General features: G+C 41.1%; 1 protein-coding gene across 1 annotated transcript; it reads left to right on the top strand.

Moving 5' to 3' along the window:
- The first annotated feature begins 760 nt into the window (after positions 1–760).
- sdhaf3 (succinate dehydrogenase complex assembly factor 3) lies at positions 761–19,085 on the top strand. Its single transcript, XM_028596603.1, has 2 exons — positions 761–1,142; positions 18,165–19,085. Exons 1-2 carry the CDS (start codon positions 966–968, stop codon positions 18,357–18,359), a joined length of 372 nt encoding a protein of 123 aa, XP_028452404.1. The 5' UTR covers positions 761–965; the 3' UTR covers positions 18,360–19,085.
- The last annotated feature ends 675 nt before the right edge of the window (positions 19,086–19,760 follow it).

The following is a 19,760-nucleotide window of genomic DNA, read 5'->3' as shown; positions in this document are numbered from 1 at the left end:
CATTTGACTATAGTAGATGGTGCTACTGTTGGACCCTGGTATAAGATATAGTATAAAGGTCAATGTAATAGTAGTGATAGTAATAATATGTAAAAGGTAATTTATGCAAAATGTGTGGCAAAAATACTAGGCTATTATGAAACAAGAAGACATTGAACAATGGCTGTCACCCTATTACTTCAAACCTCTAATACTGACTGTTGATTTGTGTCTATGCTACTGTCTACTTTATTCCCATATAATGTCCATATTTACCGGTAATGCTGTCTTTTTTTAAACGTTATCCTTGCACTGCTATAGTTTTTATATTACTATGTCTACATTATTCTCTTATATTGTCCATATTTAATGCTGGTCTCTAGACTTGACACTATTGGACTTATCTGCACTACCATCATGACACCCACTCTCATAGAGCACCTTAGCATGCAGACTAAACCACAGGGTCAGTCCCTGCCCTGTCACTGCAAGCCTCTCATGCTTATACATCCCTAAGTACATTCATGTGGATTTTGATTTAGTATCTTTTCTTTAATTGTCCATATTATTCATGTGGATTTGTTATTTTATGTTTTATATGTTATTTTATGTCCTGTTTATGATGTTTGTGTATGTTGTGTGTGATGTCTTTAAGCTACTGGGACCTTGAATAAAGTATCTATCTATCTCTCTCTCTCTCTCTCTCTCTCTCTCTCTCTCTCTCTCTCTCTCTCTATCCATCCATCCATCCAGCTATCTGCTCCAGGCCAGTAGGGGGCGGTGATGTGTTCCCCAACCAGAATAAGGAGCTTCATTTCCGGGATAAACAAGGACATGTGTTGAGTAACTAGCCTTGGGAATGTCGCTTTCTGTCTCTGTCCTTTAACGCCGTTATGTCTGTCACAGTTTTTGGAATACAGGACAGCTGTTAAAAGTGTATTTAAACATTCACTGGTAGGAACTGTTAGTTTGCGGTACTTGACTTCATGGCGGCTTCTGCTCATGTCTCCAAAGTCCGGTCATTGTACAAGAGGATTCTGGTCCTGCATCGGTTCCTGCCCATAGATTTAAGAGCCCTCGGGGACCAGTATGTGAAAGACGAGTTCAGAAGAAACAAAGTGGCGTCGTCCGAAGAGGTGAAGAGCTTCATGACCGAGTGGGAGGTAAACCATGTTCTACTTATAAGTCGCACTAACCAAACCCCATTCAGAAATCTCTCAGTTTAAAGTTGGCCTGATTGTTGATGGGCTCACAGTTCTACTCTTCATTGGACCCGAATTCTCATCCTTTTTACAATTAATTTACTAAACGCCACCTCTTGTTAACAACACCATGTAATTATGTCTTCATTAGTTATCATTAGATCGTATCCAACATGGTGGACAGAGGTGTAAGCCTAAACTTAGTGTTGCCTAGGGTCTGGATTTCTATCCCGAATTAGCCACAAGACTGGCCATTCTTTAAATGTATTAAGTCGGTTATTTTTACATTTGCAGATTAAGAAGGACGCATTAAATTGGGAGATTTTAAAGGACGTTTGAAAACCTTGTTGTCAGTGGGTGTTAAAATAACCCCCTTCAATATAACTATTCATCATATTTTCTGCCACTATAACTCAACTCAAACTAAACTTAACTTTTGTCTCTGTTTCCCTATATTAGGTAACGTTACCAGATCACATATAGGCCTCGGGAATTATTAGTAAATTGCAAACCCGTTAGATAAAGCATTAATAAATTAATCAAATATGGGTGCTACATGTTGTTTCAAAGACCTCCGTGCACTTTTTTTTTTTTTTTTTTTTAGATTTCTTTATTTAAAAGGGACAGTGCACATTAATCAACATGAGTACAATGTCCAACATGTAAATGTGCCAGATTTAGCCGAACCGGCTAATTTTCATCTGCAGTCCCTAGCAGGTTGATGACTTAAAAAACAATAAATACAATACAACAATACCAACAAGTACACATAAAATAAGAACAACATATGCTTACATAGGTAAAAACATATCTGATACTACATAAATACATCAACACATACTGAGACAGTACTGTAGCAATGAATGAACTATTTTGGGAATAGTTCTAAAAATTTCTGGTGGATAAATGATAAATCATTTATTTATTGAGCCTATAAGTGGTCAAAAGGTGGTGGTCAAATTTTTAACATAGTGAGCCTAAATCAGCCTATAAAATACCCACCATATCGCCACCTTCCTAAAATAATGTCATTTTTTGACAAATAATATAATTTTTTTGCCTAAATCATCTCCTCATGGTGCTGGCCACCTCTGGTAAAATTGCCTTTCAGTTGAACAGGTCATGTGATTCTACACTTTGTAGACTTGTAGATTTAGGCCGTTATCTGAAAAACCTGAAAAATGACTTGGGCCATTATTTTAGGAAGGTGACGATATGTAAGGTGTCCATTGTAGAATGTAAGGTCCACCGGAGTTGCTAAAACTCCCAAATTTCCCTGAAAATGACAGGGGACAGGACCTCGGTGTTGTCAGTGATGGCTGCTAAAGAATATGTTTACCCTATTTCCTCTCTAACTGGGACGTTTTGGGACCGACGGCGAGTATTTAAAATTTGGTTACGGCACCTAACGGTACCTTTTTGTTTTTTTTTTTTTTTTTTGGTACTTGCCCTCTGTAGTACATTTTTTTTTTTTTTTCAATTGTAAAAATAATTCCAAACCTATTTACTTACATTTTACACACCATCTCCCCTCCCAAACCCGTCCCTACAACCTATTAGATCAAATAATTATTAATTTCTCACACTGCACTGTAACTTTTATTCTTGTTTAGATTTGTATGTTAGTGATGCTCTTTATCTTAACCTGTCATAATGTAATCTTTGATGGCCTATCCATAGCCGGTGTTATGTCAGCCCTTCACCACATGATGGCAGAGCAGCTTCACTAAACAGTACAGTAACACTAAGGGACTGTTGGAGGTAAAAGTGTAATTCATTTTCATAGTTGGGTTATAGTTTTCACCTACAGTGTAAATCTGGTTACTGCTGAACATTTGTTATTGTTGGTAGTTTATTATGTTGGGATCTTCAGACTGTCAGGGAAGGTCTGTGGGGAAGTGAAACTCTGTTTTCACACAGAGTGGCACAGCTTTCACTGCATGCTTTAGGAATGTTGAGCCGATTCCATCCCCCTATTAAATATATCATATATATATATTTCAGAGATAATCGGATCATCTTGACGAATATTATGTAAAAAGTGAACTAATGAGCTGTCAATTACTGTCATGTTATAGTCCTGTTAAGTAAAAAGTACTTTTAACAAAGTTTTGGGGGGTTAATTCTAAATGCAAACATTAACCTGGTGCTTTCAAAAAAATATTTGAGGGTTGCTTCTTGCGTGTAGAATTTACAGCATACATTCTCATAAGCATAATAATGCAAAATTGGTATTGTAACTTAAATGTCCCTAACAAAATTGATATTGATTCAAACATGTAATCAAATTGGGACCTCGTGAATCGGAGAGATTCGGGATCTCATTGTTGCTACCCAGCCCTTGTATATTGAAAAATAATTGGCGATTTGCCGCAGGGTTGTGCGGCGTGGGTGTGTCGTTAAACGGCCCATTTATGTGACGTCCTGTTGTGTTCTTTAACCCCCCAATGTAACGCAAGTAGACTCTATATTTCACAGTTGCTGTTTTCCATCAGATTGTTTATAAGGTCTCTGCGTTTCCGACCGCACTTGAAGGCAGCTTCATTTCACAGAGAAAGAAACGAGACGAGAGAGACAGATCGACTGTGCTTTGTTTTTTGGCAGTCAGCTGTTCCACAAACTCCTGGGCAGTTCAGTGCTTGGGTTTGGTGTTTTGGAACTTTCTCATGGCACCCCCGCCGCAGCCTAAACACACTACCCTCGTGATTTCTGCTTCTGCGTTAAATCGACGCCATGACCACGTACGTAGGTACGTGGAGACACAGACCCTACACCGTAGCCTGGCGTGCACCTCCTGAAAAATTTAACTACAAGTCTTGGCGACGTACGTTGCTAGGCTGTGGCTTGGTAGCGTTGCATTTCCCCCCCGACTCATTTCCTGGTTCTCCTTCTCCATCAACAACATGAGATCAAGGAGAGGGTTCACTTCTTCTGCTCCAGATCTCCCACCGGTTCTCTCACTATGACTCTAGAGTCACTACTCACACTGAAGATAATCGCCGTCACTCTCTCACTCGCTCTACCACACACACACACACACACACACACACACACACACACACACACACACACACACATGCTGGCCCTGCTATTCTCTTAAAGAGATTGACGCACACACCAACGCACAACTATAAACTTTAGGCCACTTAGGTAGGCTACGGAGAAAGCTCTGTGTGGAGCCTCCACAGGACCATAAATCAGAATTTATAGCACAGAGCCTGACACTAGCCTCAGACGACCTACCTGGATTCATGTGGTGATGGGGGATCAGTATATTTGCAACTCGTCCTCCAGTTCCCAAAATAATTATGAAACTATGCCAGGTCCTTTTTGTATGTCACTATGGGGGAGAGCCAATGTTTTCCAGCACAATTATGGAGCGCTGGGGGATGGTAAAGCACCGATCTGCAGCCAATCTGCCTAATGAAGTAGATGGTGATCGCAGCTGGAATCCTGAGAGCTCCCTTTGTCATTGCAGTAGCTGTGAAGCCACCGGGGAGGAGGTAGACACTTTCATTATGCCTCACTCTATCAGTATGCAAACCTAGCCCATTTGCATTGGTCCTAATCAGGGGACGAAAACGTGGCTTTTGTTTATATACGCACTCCTTTTGGCTGTGTTTTTTTTTTTTTTTTTTTTTTTTTTTTTTTTTTTAATGGAATCAGACAAAAATTTTTACGCGAAACGTAGTGTGACTAAAACCCCTGTGTGGCATTCCTGTCTGGATTCGGTTGGAAATGTACAGAGTAGGGGTGGAACAGTACATGTATTCGTATTGAACCGAAAGGGTACGGGCGTCTCGGTTCAGTACATGAATTTACACAGAGAATACACGGTGTAAAAAATACATAAAACTCGCATGCAAATTAATTAATGTAATGCGGAACTACTGTTAGATACGCGTTTCTTTAGGGACACCTAATCTGTAGCCCCCTCTTAGCTCTGAAGCTCCCGAGCTCCACCTACATGTCGACGGTCCAGTGAGTGAGTCAGAGCTAGCAGCAGCCTGGTGGCGACCCACAGCAGTTAGACTAGGACCCGCTGGCCTCTTTAAGATCGCAAGTTTGGGAAAACTTTGGTTTCCCAGTCAGTTCCAGTAGTAGACTACAGGCGAGAGAGTGGTGGGTAAGAAGAGGACTGCGTGTCGCCGTTGTTCAGCAGTTGTTGGGTATGTGAGTGGAAATGCATCTAACAGGCTAACGCATATCCGACGCCATTCCCCAGATGTGCCCATCACTGGAACGAGACAAAAACCTGTCCAACTTCTCCTCCCTACAGTGCTTAACCAGCCTTTAGATACACCTACAAATAGGGCCAAAACAATCAATGAAGCAATCGGAATTTACATGTCGTCTTCAATGCGCCCATATTCACTCGTAGAGGAACCTGGCTTCAAGTATTTGCTGTATGTACTCGAACCTCGTTACAACATGCCATCCCGTCCACACATGAGGCAAACTAGTCCCTCCATATATACAACTAAACACGGACATTGATGGAGCACGAGCTGTCAGCTCCGTTGCACTAACAAAAAACCTAGACGGCACCACCACTGTAGTATACTGGAGAAGTACAGTATTTTTGAGCTTTGATAATTTGATCAGGTAGGCTATTCTAATATCCGTTTGGTTCACAAAATTCTTAATGATGCTGCTCCACCCCCTTCAAAAACATATGTACAGCTACGCTCTAAACTGACAAACAGAGCCTTGAGGTCTGTATCCAGGGGTGATTGCAATGTTCCCAAAAGAAAATCTGTTTTTTCTCAATCAGCCTTTTCCTATAAAGCAGTCAAAGAATGGAATGGGCTTCCTAACAATTTAAAGAATATCTCAAATTTTAAAAGCTTCTCGCGGGCAGTTAAATACTTCCTTTTAGAACATCAGACCTGCTCTCACTAACGCTTTTTATTCCATTGTTGTGTATATTTGTGTATTGCACCTTCGGTGTAAATAGTCTATTTATATTGTCTTAACTGTCTTGTTGTATACACATGTTATGTTTATTGTTTTTGTCATGTACTCAACTCTGTTATGTCATTATAATTGTGGAGGACTACAGATGGAAAGTAGCATAATGCTAAATCTGGTGCAGCCATCTTTTTAATGTAACTGCACATTGTCCTGCTAAATAAACTAAACTAAACTGACACAAGTCCACAGTGGTCCGCTGCGTGTAGCCTAGCCTATGTATGAGCCCATCTCCACCGCCTCCATCTGTGAGGTTGTCAGCTTTGTTGTCTGCCTGGCGTGCTCCGTTTGTAGGACGGCTGGTTTAACCGCCAGTCCTCAGCGATGTAGTGGCATGTGTCAGGTAGCTGTCTGCTCAGTAAAAAGCCACGAAGCTTAAAATGCTCTCAAAAGTTAGCGTTGGCTGCTTCTCGCCTGCCCTGATTGCTCTGCTACCAGCAGCCTCTGTCACGTCCCGTGTGGTGATTGTGAGAGCGCAGCTGAGAGTGTCGCTGTCAAATCTGTCCCTGGGAAAAGTAACGTTGCGCCGAATTGAAAAAGGAACTACGTTTCGTTACCAAATTTCCAGTAGTAATGCGTTACACTACTTTTTACCTGAAAAAGTAGTTACATTACTGAAAATACATAGGCACAGTGTTGTGTGTAACGCGTAATGTGTTACACCCAACACTGCGCCTAAGTAGAATTTTGTTGTTATTATTCTATGTAATTTGCACTTTCATAAATAAGAGATGCTGTATTTTCTGTGTTATAGTTCCAGATGGAGTCTGGAGATGATGTAGGGTACTTATTGAGGACACTAGGTGGTACAGCCTGAGACAGCTAGCTCAGGGGACAGACTGGATGACACTAGGTGGTACAGCATGAGACAGCTAGCTCAGGGGACAGACTGGATGACACTAGGTGGTACATCCTGAGACAGCTAGCTCAGGGGACAGACTGTAGGACACTAGGTGGTACAGCATGAGACATGCACAATAAAAAAAAATAGCTTTCTGTATTTTTGTTTTGCTTTTCCTTCCATTGTACCGAACTGTGATGTATGAACCGAACCGTGACTTCTGTGTACCGTTCCACCCCAAGTACACAGAAATGACCGTAAGGTCTCTGTCTAATTGCTGGATCATCTTAGCCAAACCAAAACAACAGAAGACCAAAGTTGTCCACGATAAATCGGTGAGTAAAACACCTGAGCTGGACTGCTGGCCCCGTGTGGACAGACACTCTCATGGCAAGAGCTTTAATAGCTTTTTGTTTTAATTTTAAATAAACACTGCCAGGTTCAGTGGTGGGCCAAACGGGGAACATCAGTGCAACCTAAATGATGTATGTAATGATGTACGGTGTTCAAATTCAGAGCATTATAAGAGGGGACAGTTCAGGGCTCGATGGTAACTGTTTTTCCCAGAGAGCATGTGTGCTCCGAAATTAAAAATTGTATTGTAGCTGTATTCATTTAATAATGATGTAATTCATACTTTAAACTGCTTTAAACAGTATATGGTTTAAGATTAATGTATTGCCATTGTACAACACAGGGCTGGCATCTTAACATGTCGGCTGGGTCGATCCTTTCAGGTGTGTGTGTGTCCGTGTGTGTGTCCGTGTGTGTGTCCGTGTGTGTGTCCGTGTGTGTGTCCGTGTGTGTGTCCGTGTCCGTGACCGAAGACTAATTTCCCTCTTTAAAATCACTGAGTTATGAGTGCTTTTGTTCTCATTCTTTAGATGTGCGTTTAGACGTAGTAACTACGACTCAAGGAAGATTTGACACAAGCCGACAAAATAATAGAAATGACCTCCGGCCACGTGTGGAAGCAGCCAGAAAACATGCCGGTTTTTCGAGGTCCAGAAGCTTAAACTGAAGTAAAAAAGATGAGCCGCTAAGTTTATACTGGGCTCTGGACTCTCAGAGTTCTGTTAAATCAGTCACAGTGGTACTAACTGGCATTTAGTAATACTGAATAGTTAAAATGCAAAGATTAGACAATAGCAAGCACAGCCGTGCTGATTGAATATCACTACACTGAAGCATCTAAGAAACACCGGAGATGGCAAAGGGAAAACATTTTGCCAACTTTATTAAAAAGTTGCTGCCTTAAGCCTGTTTTATGGTGCTGCGGAGGCTCCACGCAGAGCTTTCGCCGTAGCCGACGTAAGTGGCCTGAAGTTTATACTGTACTATAGTGTGTGTGTGTGTGTGTGTGTGTGTGTGTGTGTGTGTGTGTGTGTGTGTGTGTGGTAGAGCGAGGGAGAAGTGAGAGAGTGATGGTGATTATCTTCAGAGTGAGTAGTGACTCCAGAGTCCTAGTGAGAGAACCAAAGAGTCTCCCCTGTTCTTTCTGACCACGGTGGGAGATCTGGAGCAGGAGAAGTTAGCCCTCTCCTTGATCTCATGGAGGAGAACCAGGAAATGAGTCGGGGAAATGCTACCAAGCCACGGCCGAGAGACGTGCGTCGCTGCGATGTGTAGTTAAATTTTTTGAGAGGTGCACTTCAGGCTACGCCGTAGGGTCTGGCGTAGACACAGAGGGGTCTGCGGGGGTACGCCCTCGATTCTGCGCAGAAGCATAAAACTGCCTTTACTCTACAATGACAACAAATCCTAGAAATAAAACTCATAAAAAGGCCATCAATGAGTATGTTTTAAATGCACACCTATATTCTGCTATTATTCTGAATATGACAATTTACAAATTTGAATTGGGTCATGTAAACAGCATATTCTGGTTGGATATTCCGAATAAGGCCTTTTTCCGAATATAGCATTTTCCGATTAGGACATGTGGGATGCTCCGGTATTATTCAGATTTTAGAGGCATTCTTTGGACATGTATACAGCGCATTGAGAATATGCATCTCAATCATTGTTTTTACTGCAGTTTACAGCCTCTTGTCAGCTCTGTGCGTTGCTATGGTTACTGTACACAAACCAACCAGCCAACAGTTTGCAAGGCTGCAGGCCCGATAAGAAGGAGAAACACAGCTACTTTTAAACATGATCAAAGACTTGGATATCAACAGGTTTTTGGATATTCATCTCTACGCTGACCTTTTCTAGAAGCTGGTTGAAGGAATGAAAGAGGGACGCTGTGTTGGCACGGTCCAACAAGTCCTCCACCGCTGGTAAACTTAGAAAAAATTCGGAATAAGGGCAAAAAACGGAATATTATGTACATGTAAACGTAGTCAGTGATAAAATAGCAAGATTTAGATGCAAGAATATATTGGCAGTGTTTTGGGAATAAGTTTTCAGAATAAGAACTGGAGCCACGACATACAGTCACAATCTCAAGCTACACAATGCACAAAAACCAAAGTATGAAAACAAGTTGTGGTTAGACGATAAGATAAATTAATCTCACAATCAGCTCCCCACACAACATTTTTTCTTTTCCACATTTTCCAGGTTTATTTTCATTAGCATTTACCCTGAGAACACGTGATTTTCTGTTCTTACTGAACTGAAAAGTATAGGAAACTTGATTTAGAATTGCATTCCATCTCTATTTATATCTATCTATCTATCTATCTATCTATCTATCTATCTATCTATCACATGATTGTCCAAAGTTAACACGCGAGGAATTGTAAATTAATCACACATTGTTTATCTGTTCTAAATGTACTTTAAAAGGGATATTAAGTTCTGAACCTACAGATTGGTATGGTTTTATTTCGGTTAGCCTAATAGCTGGTTTGATTTGCATTGAGAGATGATCTTATGGAAAGTACCCCATGCCAATCTCTAGGTATGGTGAATGGCATGTCATGATGTGGGGGGGCTATTTTAATTCCAAAGGCCAAGGGAACTTTATCAGGATTCATAGTATCCTGGATCCATGAAATAACTGGCTTTTAAAAATAAAAATCTGCCCTCTATGGGAATTTAACATAGCAGGACTCGAGAGTGCGACCAGAATGTGTAAGGGTGTGACTAAGATGTTTCCCAGGTCGCACCGCTGCACCTAACGTCCTCGCATCCGCTGCCTCTCCACTAACGAAGCAATGTCGTTTATATCGATATGGTTTAATGTTGTGTTAAATGACCCATTCCTTCTGGAAAGCCACGGGTGCCTGTGTTTGGATCTCTCCTCCGCGCAGCCCCCCCCCCCCCTTCACTCACACACCGGCCGGCTCACCTGCATTATGGAGAGACACAGCGCCGCTGGTCCATGTGACATGTAGGAAAGGGCTGCAGGTCGGAGTCAAACCTCTATATTTACCAACTGAGCTATCCGGGCGTCCTCTTTCTCTTTTAATCAGTCTGTTATTGTTGTTGAAAGCTTATGAAGGAGCTTTCTCAGATGCAACACATGTAAATGAAAGTTATCTGAAATAAATAGCCTAGGATAGCCTATATATATATATATATATATATATATATATATATTTTTTTTTTATATATATATATTTATTTATTTCAGATAACTTTCATTTACATGTGTTGCAGCTGTAAATTTTCAAACTGGTAAAGGAAACCCTGTCTTTGCATTTTATTTTAATCACAATCTGTTTTAATAAAAGAGCTTGGGAAAAGTGGCTTTGACTTAAAACTGAACATTTAGCCCACTTTGTAAAAAAAATAAAAAAAACAGAGCTATATATCGTGTATCGCCATTCAGCGTTACGGCGATGCGAGGAAAGATTTGGGTGCACCTAAATTTTGTGCAGGTGCACCTAAATAAAAAAACTTAGGCGCACCAGTGCAACCAAGGCAAAAAGTTAGTGTGGAGCCCTGTACAGGGGTGTACTGACTTTTGTTGCCAGCGGTTTAGACATTAATGGCTGTGTTGAGTTATTTTGAGGGGAGAGCACAGTTATACAAGCTGTACACTTAATACTTTACATTGTAGCAAAGTGTCATTTCTTCAGTGTTGTCCCATTAAATATGATGAAAGGGGCCAGGCTGGTAGGTGTAGTGTTTCATTTTGATGCTAATAAAATCGTTTTATTTATTAGGATCCCTATAAGCTTCAACTGAACCAAGGTTATTCTTTGTGTGGTCCAATCACACACCACATTAATAAACATGAAAATCTAATTCGCATACATACCAGTTTGCACCGTTTGCTGTATTTGACAGCTATTAAGAACACACCAAATTGCATTATGTAATGAATATAGCAGAGTTCTACCATCACAAACTGTCTCCCTAGTCGTTTTTCCCCCCTCTCTGTCCATTCTTTCAAAAGCAGGTGAATTTCCACTGTATCTCGGCAGTGGGAACAGACGACGAGCAGGACTAATCCATTTATTTCAGAGGCACCCATGGGAATTTTCTGCTCCTAATAAATTGGCTCCATTGGGCCAAACAAGCTTTCCCCAAAGAGAAACGTGTTTGTAAGGAACAAAGGAAAAGATGAGGGAGTATTGTAAAAATGCAATGAAGAGATGTCGGGATCCTTGCAGTAAAAACACCTGTAGAGTATGTGATGCACTGAGCCAAAGCCCAAATGTATTAATAGCATAAATTAGTGATGTGGAACACTGATCATCAGCTGAGTCACCCTGAGCATTTAACAGTTTGATAATATGAGAGATATAAAATATTGTATTTACCCAGTTAGACCTAGCCTTTGGTACTCTGAAGCTCAAACTGTCCATACAGAGGATGAAGAGGACACTCTAAAATACCTCAATGGTAGGGTTTGGCGATTTGGCAAAAATATCATATTGCGATATTTCTTCAGGCAGAAATTCTTTATCATGTTGTTTTTTAGACGATTTTGCAAATTACTGAACATTATAAACAAACTTATTTTGCTTTTTTTTTTTTTAAATGTGCAATTAAAAAGGGCTGTGCAATTAATAAAAATTGTATTCATACAATGTATTTTGGCTCCTAAAGATCCCAAAATCTGATTTAATCAGAGAAAAAAAGCGATTATTTTGCACATCACGTTTTGCAAGTAAACTCTTATTTTGTCTTGTGTTCTGAATGGAAAAAAGAAAAATTGCTCAAATGGCAAAAGTATGAAGTGAAAGGTCAAAGTTCAAGGTGTTTTCACTGTTGATATGTTGAAATGTTTCATAGTTTTTTTTTAATCCAATAATTTGTTACACACAATGGTGTTACATGCACACCAGTATTCCACTATTTTTATGAATATGAAAAATATTCCAAATTTGATACAGGTCATGTAAACAGCATATTGGATGCATGGAGCATGTTGTATATTCCAAATAAGGCCTTTTTTTCCGAATAGAGCATTTTCAGATTACGACGTGGGATATTCCGGTATTATTGAGGTTTTAGAAGCATTCTCTGGACAACACATCTGTGTTTTAAGCCCCCAACGTCTCACACTAGGATTTGGCAATGGTTATGGGTATGGTTAGGGCTAGGTGCCTTGAAGTCAACGGTCGCAGCGCTGCCTGGAAGGAGACGTTGGGGCCTTAAAACACCATTGAGTGGATAAACACCACTACTTTTAAACATTATCAAAGACTTAGATATCAACAGTTTTTGGATATGCACACACATCGCTACGTTGACCTTTTCAAGAAGCTGGTTGAAGGGATTAAAAAGGGACGCTTTCTGTGTTGGCACGGTCCAACAAGTCCTCCACCGCTGGTAAATTTAGAAAAAATGTATTTTGCATGGCTACATGTAAACAGAAATATTAGTTGAATATTCGCTTTAATTAGCCATGGAAACAGCTTAGTCAGAATATCGTCTTTTTAGCAATAAGGGCAAAAAACTGAATATTATGTGCATGTAAACGTAGTCCATGAGAATTTGTGTTAATTAATCATTGACCAACAAATTTGTGATTATGATTTTTCCATAATTGAACAGCCCTACCTACACGTAACATCTAAAATAATAATAGGTGATTTAGGCCAAAGTACCTTTTCAAAAAGAGTTTAAAAAAAGTCTGCAATTCTGCAAAATATGATTAACTTTCAACAAGAATTTTGTCACGGTCTAGATTTGTATTCATGTACATTCAGACTTTATCATAACTCCCAAAATAAACGCTGATTTCAAAAGGTGAACAACACTCAAGTAAAGTGCACTCTTCCTACACAACACTGTAACAGTCAGGTCACTCTATTGCAAAGTCTATTCACTTCCTGTTTTTTTGAGGTAGCAGTATGTAACATTCTTATACAGTAAACGGAACAAAATGAAATCAAAGAGGACAAGTCAGTTTCAAATAATATTAATATTAATATCTTAGGCTATTTAACAAAACAGGTTAAATAAAAATGTGAACACATTCTTGTAATCTCTGAAGTCATTTGCAGTGTGATTAAAAACCATTGTTTTTGTTAGTTCAGTGTCGTCGTCGTCGAGATCTTGACTTTCAGTCAACGGCAACAAGTCTGACAGGTGATAGGCCGTTACTGCCGAGCAGCCAAGAAGATCACAATTCAGTAGTGGTGGGAGGGGGAATGGCACACATTGGGCCCTATCTTGCACTCAGCGCAATTGCTTTTGTACACCGACGCATGTATCATTCCTATTTTGCACCTGACGCACAGCAGACTTTTCCCTCCACAGACGCACGTCGGTAAATTAGGGAATGTATTTGCGCTCCCGGGGCGGTTCAACGAAAAGAGGAGGCGTGTTCCAGCGCAAAAGTTCCCTGGTGCTATTTTGCAGTTTCAGAAAACAATTCCTCCACAGAGCAGGAAAAACCTGGTCTAAAGTCAATGGTGCTAGTCTAAAGTTAGTGGTCCTTGTCTAAAGTTAGTGGTCCTAGTCTAAAGTTAGTGGTCCTAGTCTAAAGTCAGTGGTCCTAGTCTAAAGTCAGTGGTCCTAGTCTAAAGTCAGTGGTCCTAGTCTAAAGTCAGTGGTCCTAGTCTAAAGTCAGTGGCGCGTTATTCAGATATTTTAGTGGCGCATGCTTGGCCATAATGTAGTGTGAAAAAGAAAAATATTACTGAAAATGCGCTTCAGGTGTTTGGATAGATCAGGAGGCACTTTACAGTACAGTCCTCAAAAAGTCCCAGCATTCTTTGTGGCTTGTTGTGTTTTACACAACATTTCCATGAATCATGGATGTGTTGATGACATAAATGAGGAAATATTAGAGGTCTTAAGGAGACGGTGGGATTGGACACTCGATGCACTCCTGGTGGAGCGGGTGGACGGAGATGCAGTGGGGGGGAGGAGGAAGGGGCACAACAGGAGCAGGTGGTGCGTTTGGAGGCCCACGCTCCAAGGCTGCAGCAATCCTCTCCAGACTTGAGGAGATGCGCCCGAGAGGCCGCAGCAACATCGCCACCCGGCCAAGACGGGCATTTATTACTTTGCCGCATCCCGGACAGCTACCGCTGGCGTGTGCCAGGCAAATCCTCCGTCGTAATAGCAATCTGCCATGGAACAAGCGCGCCTGCTCTTAAAGGGAATGTGAGATGACGCTCTGATTGGTTATTTTCACGTTACGCCCAAACCACACCTAGCTACTTCAGACCATTTTGATTTGCGTCGGTCGCAAGAGTCATTTATCCCGCCGGTATCATAGCAACAGCGCTCGAGATCCACCCACAAAGCTACTTGCGTTTCACGTTTGATACTTGCGTTTCACATCGTTAAAATAGTGCCCATTGTGTTTGTTTACTTGAATGGTCACGTGTTTCGGGTTGACGAGACGATGTATGGCAGAGTTACTGCGCCTCCAATATGACAACAGTTTGGATTTGAAGACGACGAAAGAGCAGAGACAAAAAATTACTTTGAGGCGCTTTACCGACAGCAAGTGGTCTGAAGTGGTCTCATTAGTTCCACTCAGGAGCGGCTGCTGAGTAAAGTATGGCACCTAGTGGTAAAGGTCAGTATACCGGTCCGTTCTTTAGCATAATACAAAACCAGTTTGAAAATGTAACACTGGTACAAGCCTAGTGGCAGAGCCCTGTTAAAGCTATAGTGCGTAGTTTCTGTCTCCTCCGTGAGGAATTCTAAGTAATGACAACACCACTGTTGGTGCGTCCACATGATACAAGTCTTCCGTGATCACACATGCTAATTACCGAGTGTCAATGGGAAATAGAGGTCATGTTAAACAATTACTGAAGGCACCACCTCACTCATTATCTCTCAATCAATTATAGCCGGGGCCTTTCACAGCTGATATTAATCACTGATTCAATTAAAGCTATAGTGCATAGTTTCTGTTGCCCCCATGAGGAGTTCTAAGTAATGATAACACCAATTGTTGCATCCACATGAAACAAGCCTTCCGTGATCGCGCATGCGCCCCCACCCCTCCTCCAAACAGTTGCTAGTAGCCAAGGAGGAAACGGAGGATTAAAAACATGGACTCTTCAGAAGAGGACATTATCTTCACTCGAGTTACTGCGTGCGAAAGTCGCCGGAAGCCATAATCCTCTGAACATAGTCATACTGAGAAATCCAGAGAGAGTTGTTTGGAGCTGATAGTCTTAATTAGCTTTGTAGCAACTAATTTGGCAATGGCTTGAATGTAATGGATGTTCATTAATATCAAGAAGTTATGCACTAAAGCTGCTGTTACGAAACCAGATGCAAAAACAACACATTATCACATCATCTAGACTTTTCCAAAAAGTTTTTGAATGATGAAGTAAAAAAGTATGAGCATTGTGTCAAACTGTTGTTGTATTCCTTTAAGATGCCTCTGGAGGATATTTCCCCTTGGCAAATGTTCAACATAATTACATTATGTGCAGGAAAAAAAAACTCTGAGATAAAATGGCTTTATTGCTTAACAGTGAAAGTGTCCAAAAACCCAAAATGCTTTCAGAATGGACAAACCTCAGACATTCACTGTGCGCTCTTTGTCCAAGTGTTGGATAGCTATTCAGAAGTGAAACGGATGGAGGTGGATGTGGTCCTACTCAGGATGATTCAAACGCACCACTGACGGCGTTGACTCATCACACATGGGCTGAGGTTAACTAGACCGTTCATTCTGTAAGAGGAGATCTGTGTACACACAGATTGGGCCTGAACAATATCAATGCTGTCAAAAAAAAAACATAACCTTGAGTTTACTATACAGTGAACATTCATATTTAAAATTTAGTTTCCACTCAGACTATGTGATAGACTAGACTCAGAAAACCGTATCAGACAGTATCAGAAAAGCCTTAGCCTTGGCGGGTTGTTTGACAGACCTGATATAACCGATTAGTGCAATGTTGCTTAGTCATGAATTGTTTATATTTTTAGAAAAACGCATAAGATTTGAAGCCATGTTTTAAGGGGCTGTAATAAAAAATATCAATGCATGAAAACTAGAGCTAGTCCGAATACCATTTTTTGAGCTTCGAAGCTTCGGTAGTAATGAGCATAGAATATTCGAAGCTTCGGAGAGAGGGGGCTGAACATATTATTATCTCTAATAAAGGCAGGAATCTCTATGTGTCTGTCTGTTTGTTTGCATTTTGATTATTTTGAGAACCTTTCATCCAAACGACTTCACAAGGGAGTGCAGTGTCGTATTTGGTGCAATATAGATAGACAGGCCAGACGCGTTCAGAATTAATCAACTTTTAACCTCTCAAGGATCACCGTCTCGTCAACGGGACACTTTGTGACTGGGGCGTCGCTGTAACCTCGATAAAACTTCCACTCATGAGCGTTTTTATAACTTTAAAGCATTAAATCTTTAAAATATACAGCCATGTACACAACTGTTACAAAGTAAAAGAAAATAAAACAATTTAGCCGTAATCTGTGCAGCCTTGAGTGCATGCATACCTGTTGTATTGTCCTTTCAGCAACAAAGTGGTATTTTGACCAAAACTTGATTTTCATAAATCCCCAAGAGTCCAAGGAAATGTAATATCCAAGCTTTATATTCCAAAACGATCTCTTCGCCTAACAATGTTGAAGTTTCTGGCCGAATCACAACGGAAAAACGCGAAACAAACGTTTTCCATTTCTGCGCTTGTTATCGCCGCTAGCTTCTCTGCCCTACTAATATTGCATGGATATAAAAGAGATTCTCAGACAATTTATGCTGTAAATAGTACAAGCAAGAAGCAACCCTCAAATATGTTTTAATTAATGTTTACATTAAGAATTGACCCCCAAAAAGGAATCAGTTTTAATGGGAGAATCGATTATTTTAACCCGGCCCTAATGTCCATCTTGAACTAGTGGTGTAACGGACCGGAGTTGGTCCGTATGGATCAACACGCACGGTTCGGAATGCATGTGAACCGCGGATCAATTGCAAAGTTTAAGCATAAGAATAGTGTGTGTGAAATAAACTTTTTACATTTTTACTGTTGCTGTTACTTAAACTAAGCTGATAAATCTCTATGAAGGGCTGCCGTGAAAAGATAGACAACAAAATTTTCACGTGAACGACGCATGTTAGAATCCGATGTTTATATGGCACTGGTGCCTTAACGAACGGTATCTAACGCAGATTTCGGTGCCTCATTTCGGTGGCACGTAAATGTTTGCGCTGCTCTCTGATTCTCCGAAACAGACGTTGCAGGCAACAGGAGCATCGCTGCATGTCACGCTAGTAAACACTATTGTTACACTTGGCATTGATAACGTTAGCCTACCGTTAGCTACTAGCTGGATTAAACACGGTTAAAATGCTGACAGCTGAACGGTATAGTGTGTCTGTATTTCACTGTAGAGGATTCCAACAGCGGGACGTACAACACTCTGCCGCTAAAGCTACGAGCTAAAAGACACAAAGTAGCATTATGGTCACTGCTGTTGTCACTCTCGTGGTGCATTCAAAGTTATTGTAGAATACCCTTTTCTCATCTGTTTTTGTTGTTTAATCGCAATTTACTGGGGAAATAAGTTGTTGAAAGTTAATGTTATTACATTTTTAATAAATCATTTAAATTTCCCATATTTTGTGCTGATCTGAAAATCAATCCGATCCATGACTTAGTCACGAGTTTTGTGACCCGTTAGACCCCTATCTCGAACCATATATTGCACATGTCACACTGTGTGATGTGTTCAATGAATGTGAAAGTGGAGATGGGTTGAAGACCATGTGCTAACCAACGCTGCTATTCCTGTCTTGTGTTTAACCCCCCCTGCAGAAATACAAGGACACCCTGCAGACTCAGGTACTGCAGTCAGCGGGGAAGCCTCTCAGCTCAGTCAAGTTTGGGGCCGACCTGTCGGAGGGGAAACTCAGCAACTTCCAGGACGACCAGATAGGCCAACTGTACGAACTCATGCTGGAATCCACCAAATCCAGCAGACAGTTTGACATCCAGGAGGACAGCAAGTGATGCAGCGGGACACGGAACTTTACCCGGACAAACATAAAACCAAATATTACCTCTTGAGTGCTTAACCCTTGTGTTGTCTTCCCGTCCACCGGGCAACCTGTTGTTCTTCTGGGTAAAAATTCTAATGAAAATTAATCCTTTTACGCTCCTCATGTGAAGGACAACGCTCCGCGATTAAACGGCAGGTGATCAATGTGTGGTAACCATGGAGATTCTGTGCACTACTGTATCTCTGCCTTACAACTGAATGAGATTAGTTGACTGTGGAATCATATATCTCTAATCACAGGCAGCTTTATAACAAATAGTGGCACTCCTAGTCTTTCCTAACCACGGACTGTTATTGTTGATAGCTAAAGTTAGCAAAATTAGCATAGTCATAATTATGGATGTTACCTGATAAATCCAGTCTTGTGCCGATGCTCTGACAAGCAGAAGCCCCGCTGTCTATGTCCCGATAACTGTTTAGAAAACAGTTTGATATTTTAGTGAACTCCCAAACAGCAACAATTAGTCTCTTGTTCATTGATTTGGACCGCGCGCCGCTCGTGTAGGGAAAAGTTGAACACAGTTCAACTCAGCGGGCGGGGGTGTGCGTTGGATCAGCATGTCGCTACACGATCCGTTCTGCACATGCGCAAGATATTACAGTTTACGACCCGCAAGATCTGTTCCACGCTAGCCTATGGCTAGCCTCCACCGGGAAGCTAACGTTAGTTTAGCTAACAGCTAATTCGGCTAACTGCTAGCTGACAGCTAGATTCAGTCTAAAATGACGTTAAGTCAAACTTAATGGGAAAACCAGGCTACAGCTACATTAAGACTTTACAGTAATAACAATAAAGACGAGTATTGAGTGATTGTATTTCAAATGAGCACGTAAGTAGCAAGTAAAGTAGAACTGACGTAACAGCTGTTATATATGTTAACGTTTATTTTTACGTTTTATTTTGAGGGTCTTTTAAAGTTATTACATGCTGTCTCAGCTAGCGGTTAGCCGAATTAGCTGTTAGCTAAACTAACGTTAGCTTGGCTGTCAACCGGAAGCGTGGAACAGATCGTGCAGTGTCGTAAATCCTCGTACAACAGCGCATGCGTGAACATTTTGCGCATGTGCAGAACGGATTGCGCAAGTGCAGAATGGATCGCGCATGTGCAGAACGGATCGTGTACCGACAGAGCACCTGTCAGACTGCCTGTGCCCCCCCTTACCTACCCGCTTGCCTCTCATTTATGTTATTTTGGGCTATTTGCTTGAAAGAAACCTACATTTCTCATAATGAAACTTTCAAAACGGGTCAAATTTGACCCGAAGACAACCGGAGGGTTAAGATGATGGTGCTCAAAGGCCGAGTAGAGGCTTTTAAGAATATTTGATTGTATTAAAGTGCTGCTGTGTAA

The sequence above is a fragment of the Perca flavescens genome, chromosome 14 (assembly GCF_004354835.1).
Source record: "Perca flavescens isolate YP-PL-M2 chromosome 14, PFLA_1.0, whole genome shotgun sequence".
NCBI classification, from domain to species: domain Eukaryota; kingdom Metazoa; phylum Chordata; class Actinopteri; order Perciformes; family Percidae; genus Perca; species Perca flavescens.
This window is presented reverse-complemented; position numbering and strand designations above follow the sequence as displayed.

Coding starts and splice junctions, on each gene's coding strand:
- sdhaf3 (XM_028596603.1), top strand. CDS start 966: ATGGCGGCTTCTGCTCATGTCTCCAAAGTCCGGTCATTGTACAAGAGG. Junction 1,143..18,164: donor GCTTCATGACCGAGTGGGAG/GTAAACCATGTT, acceptor CCCCCCCTGCAG/AAATACAAGGACACCCTGCA.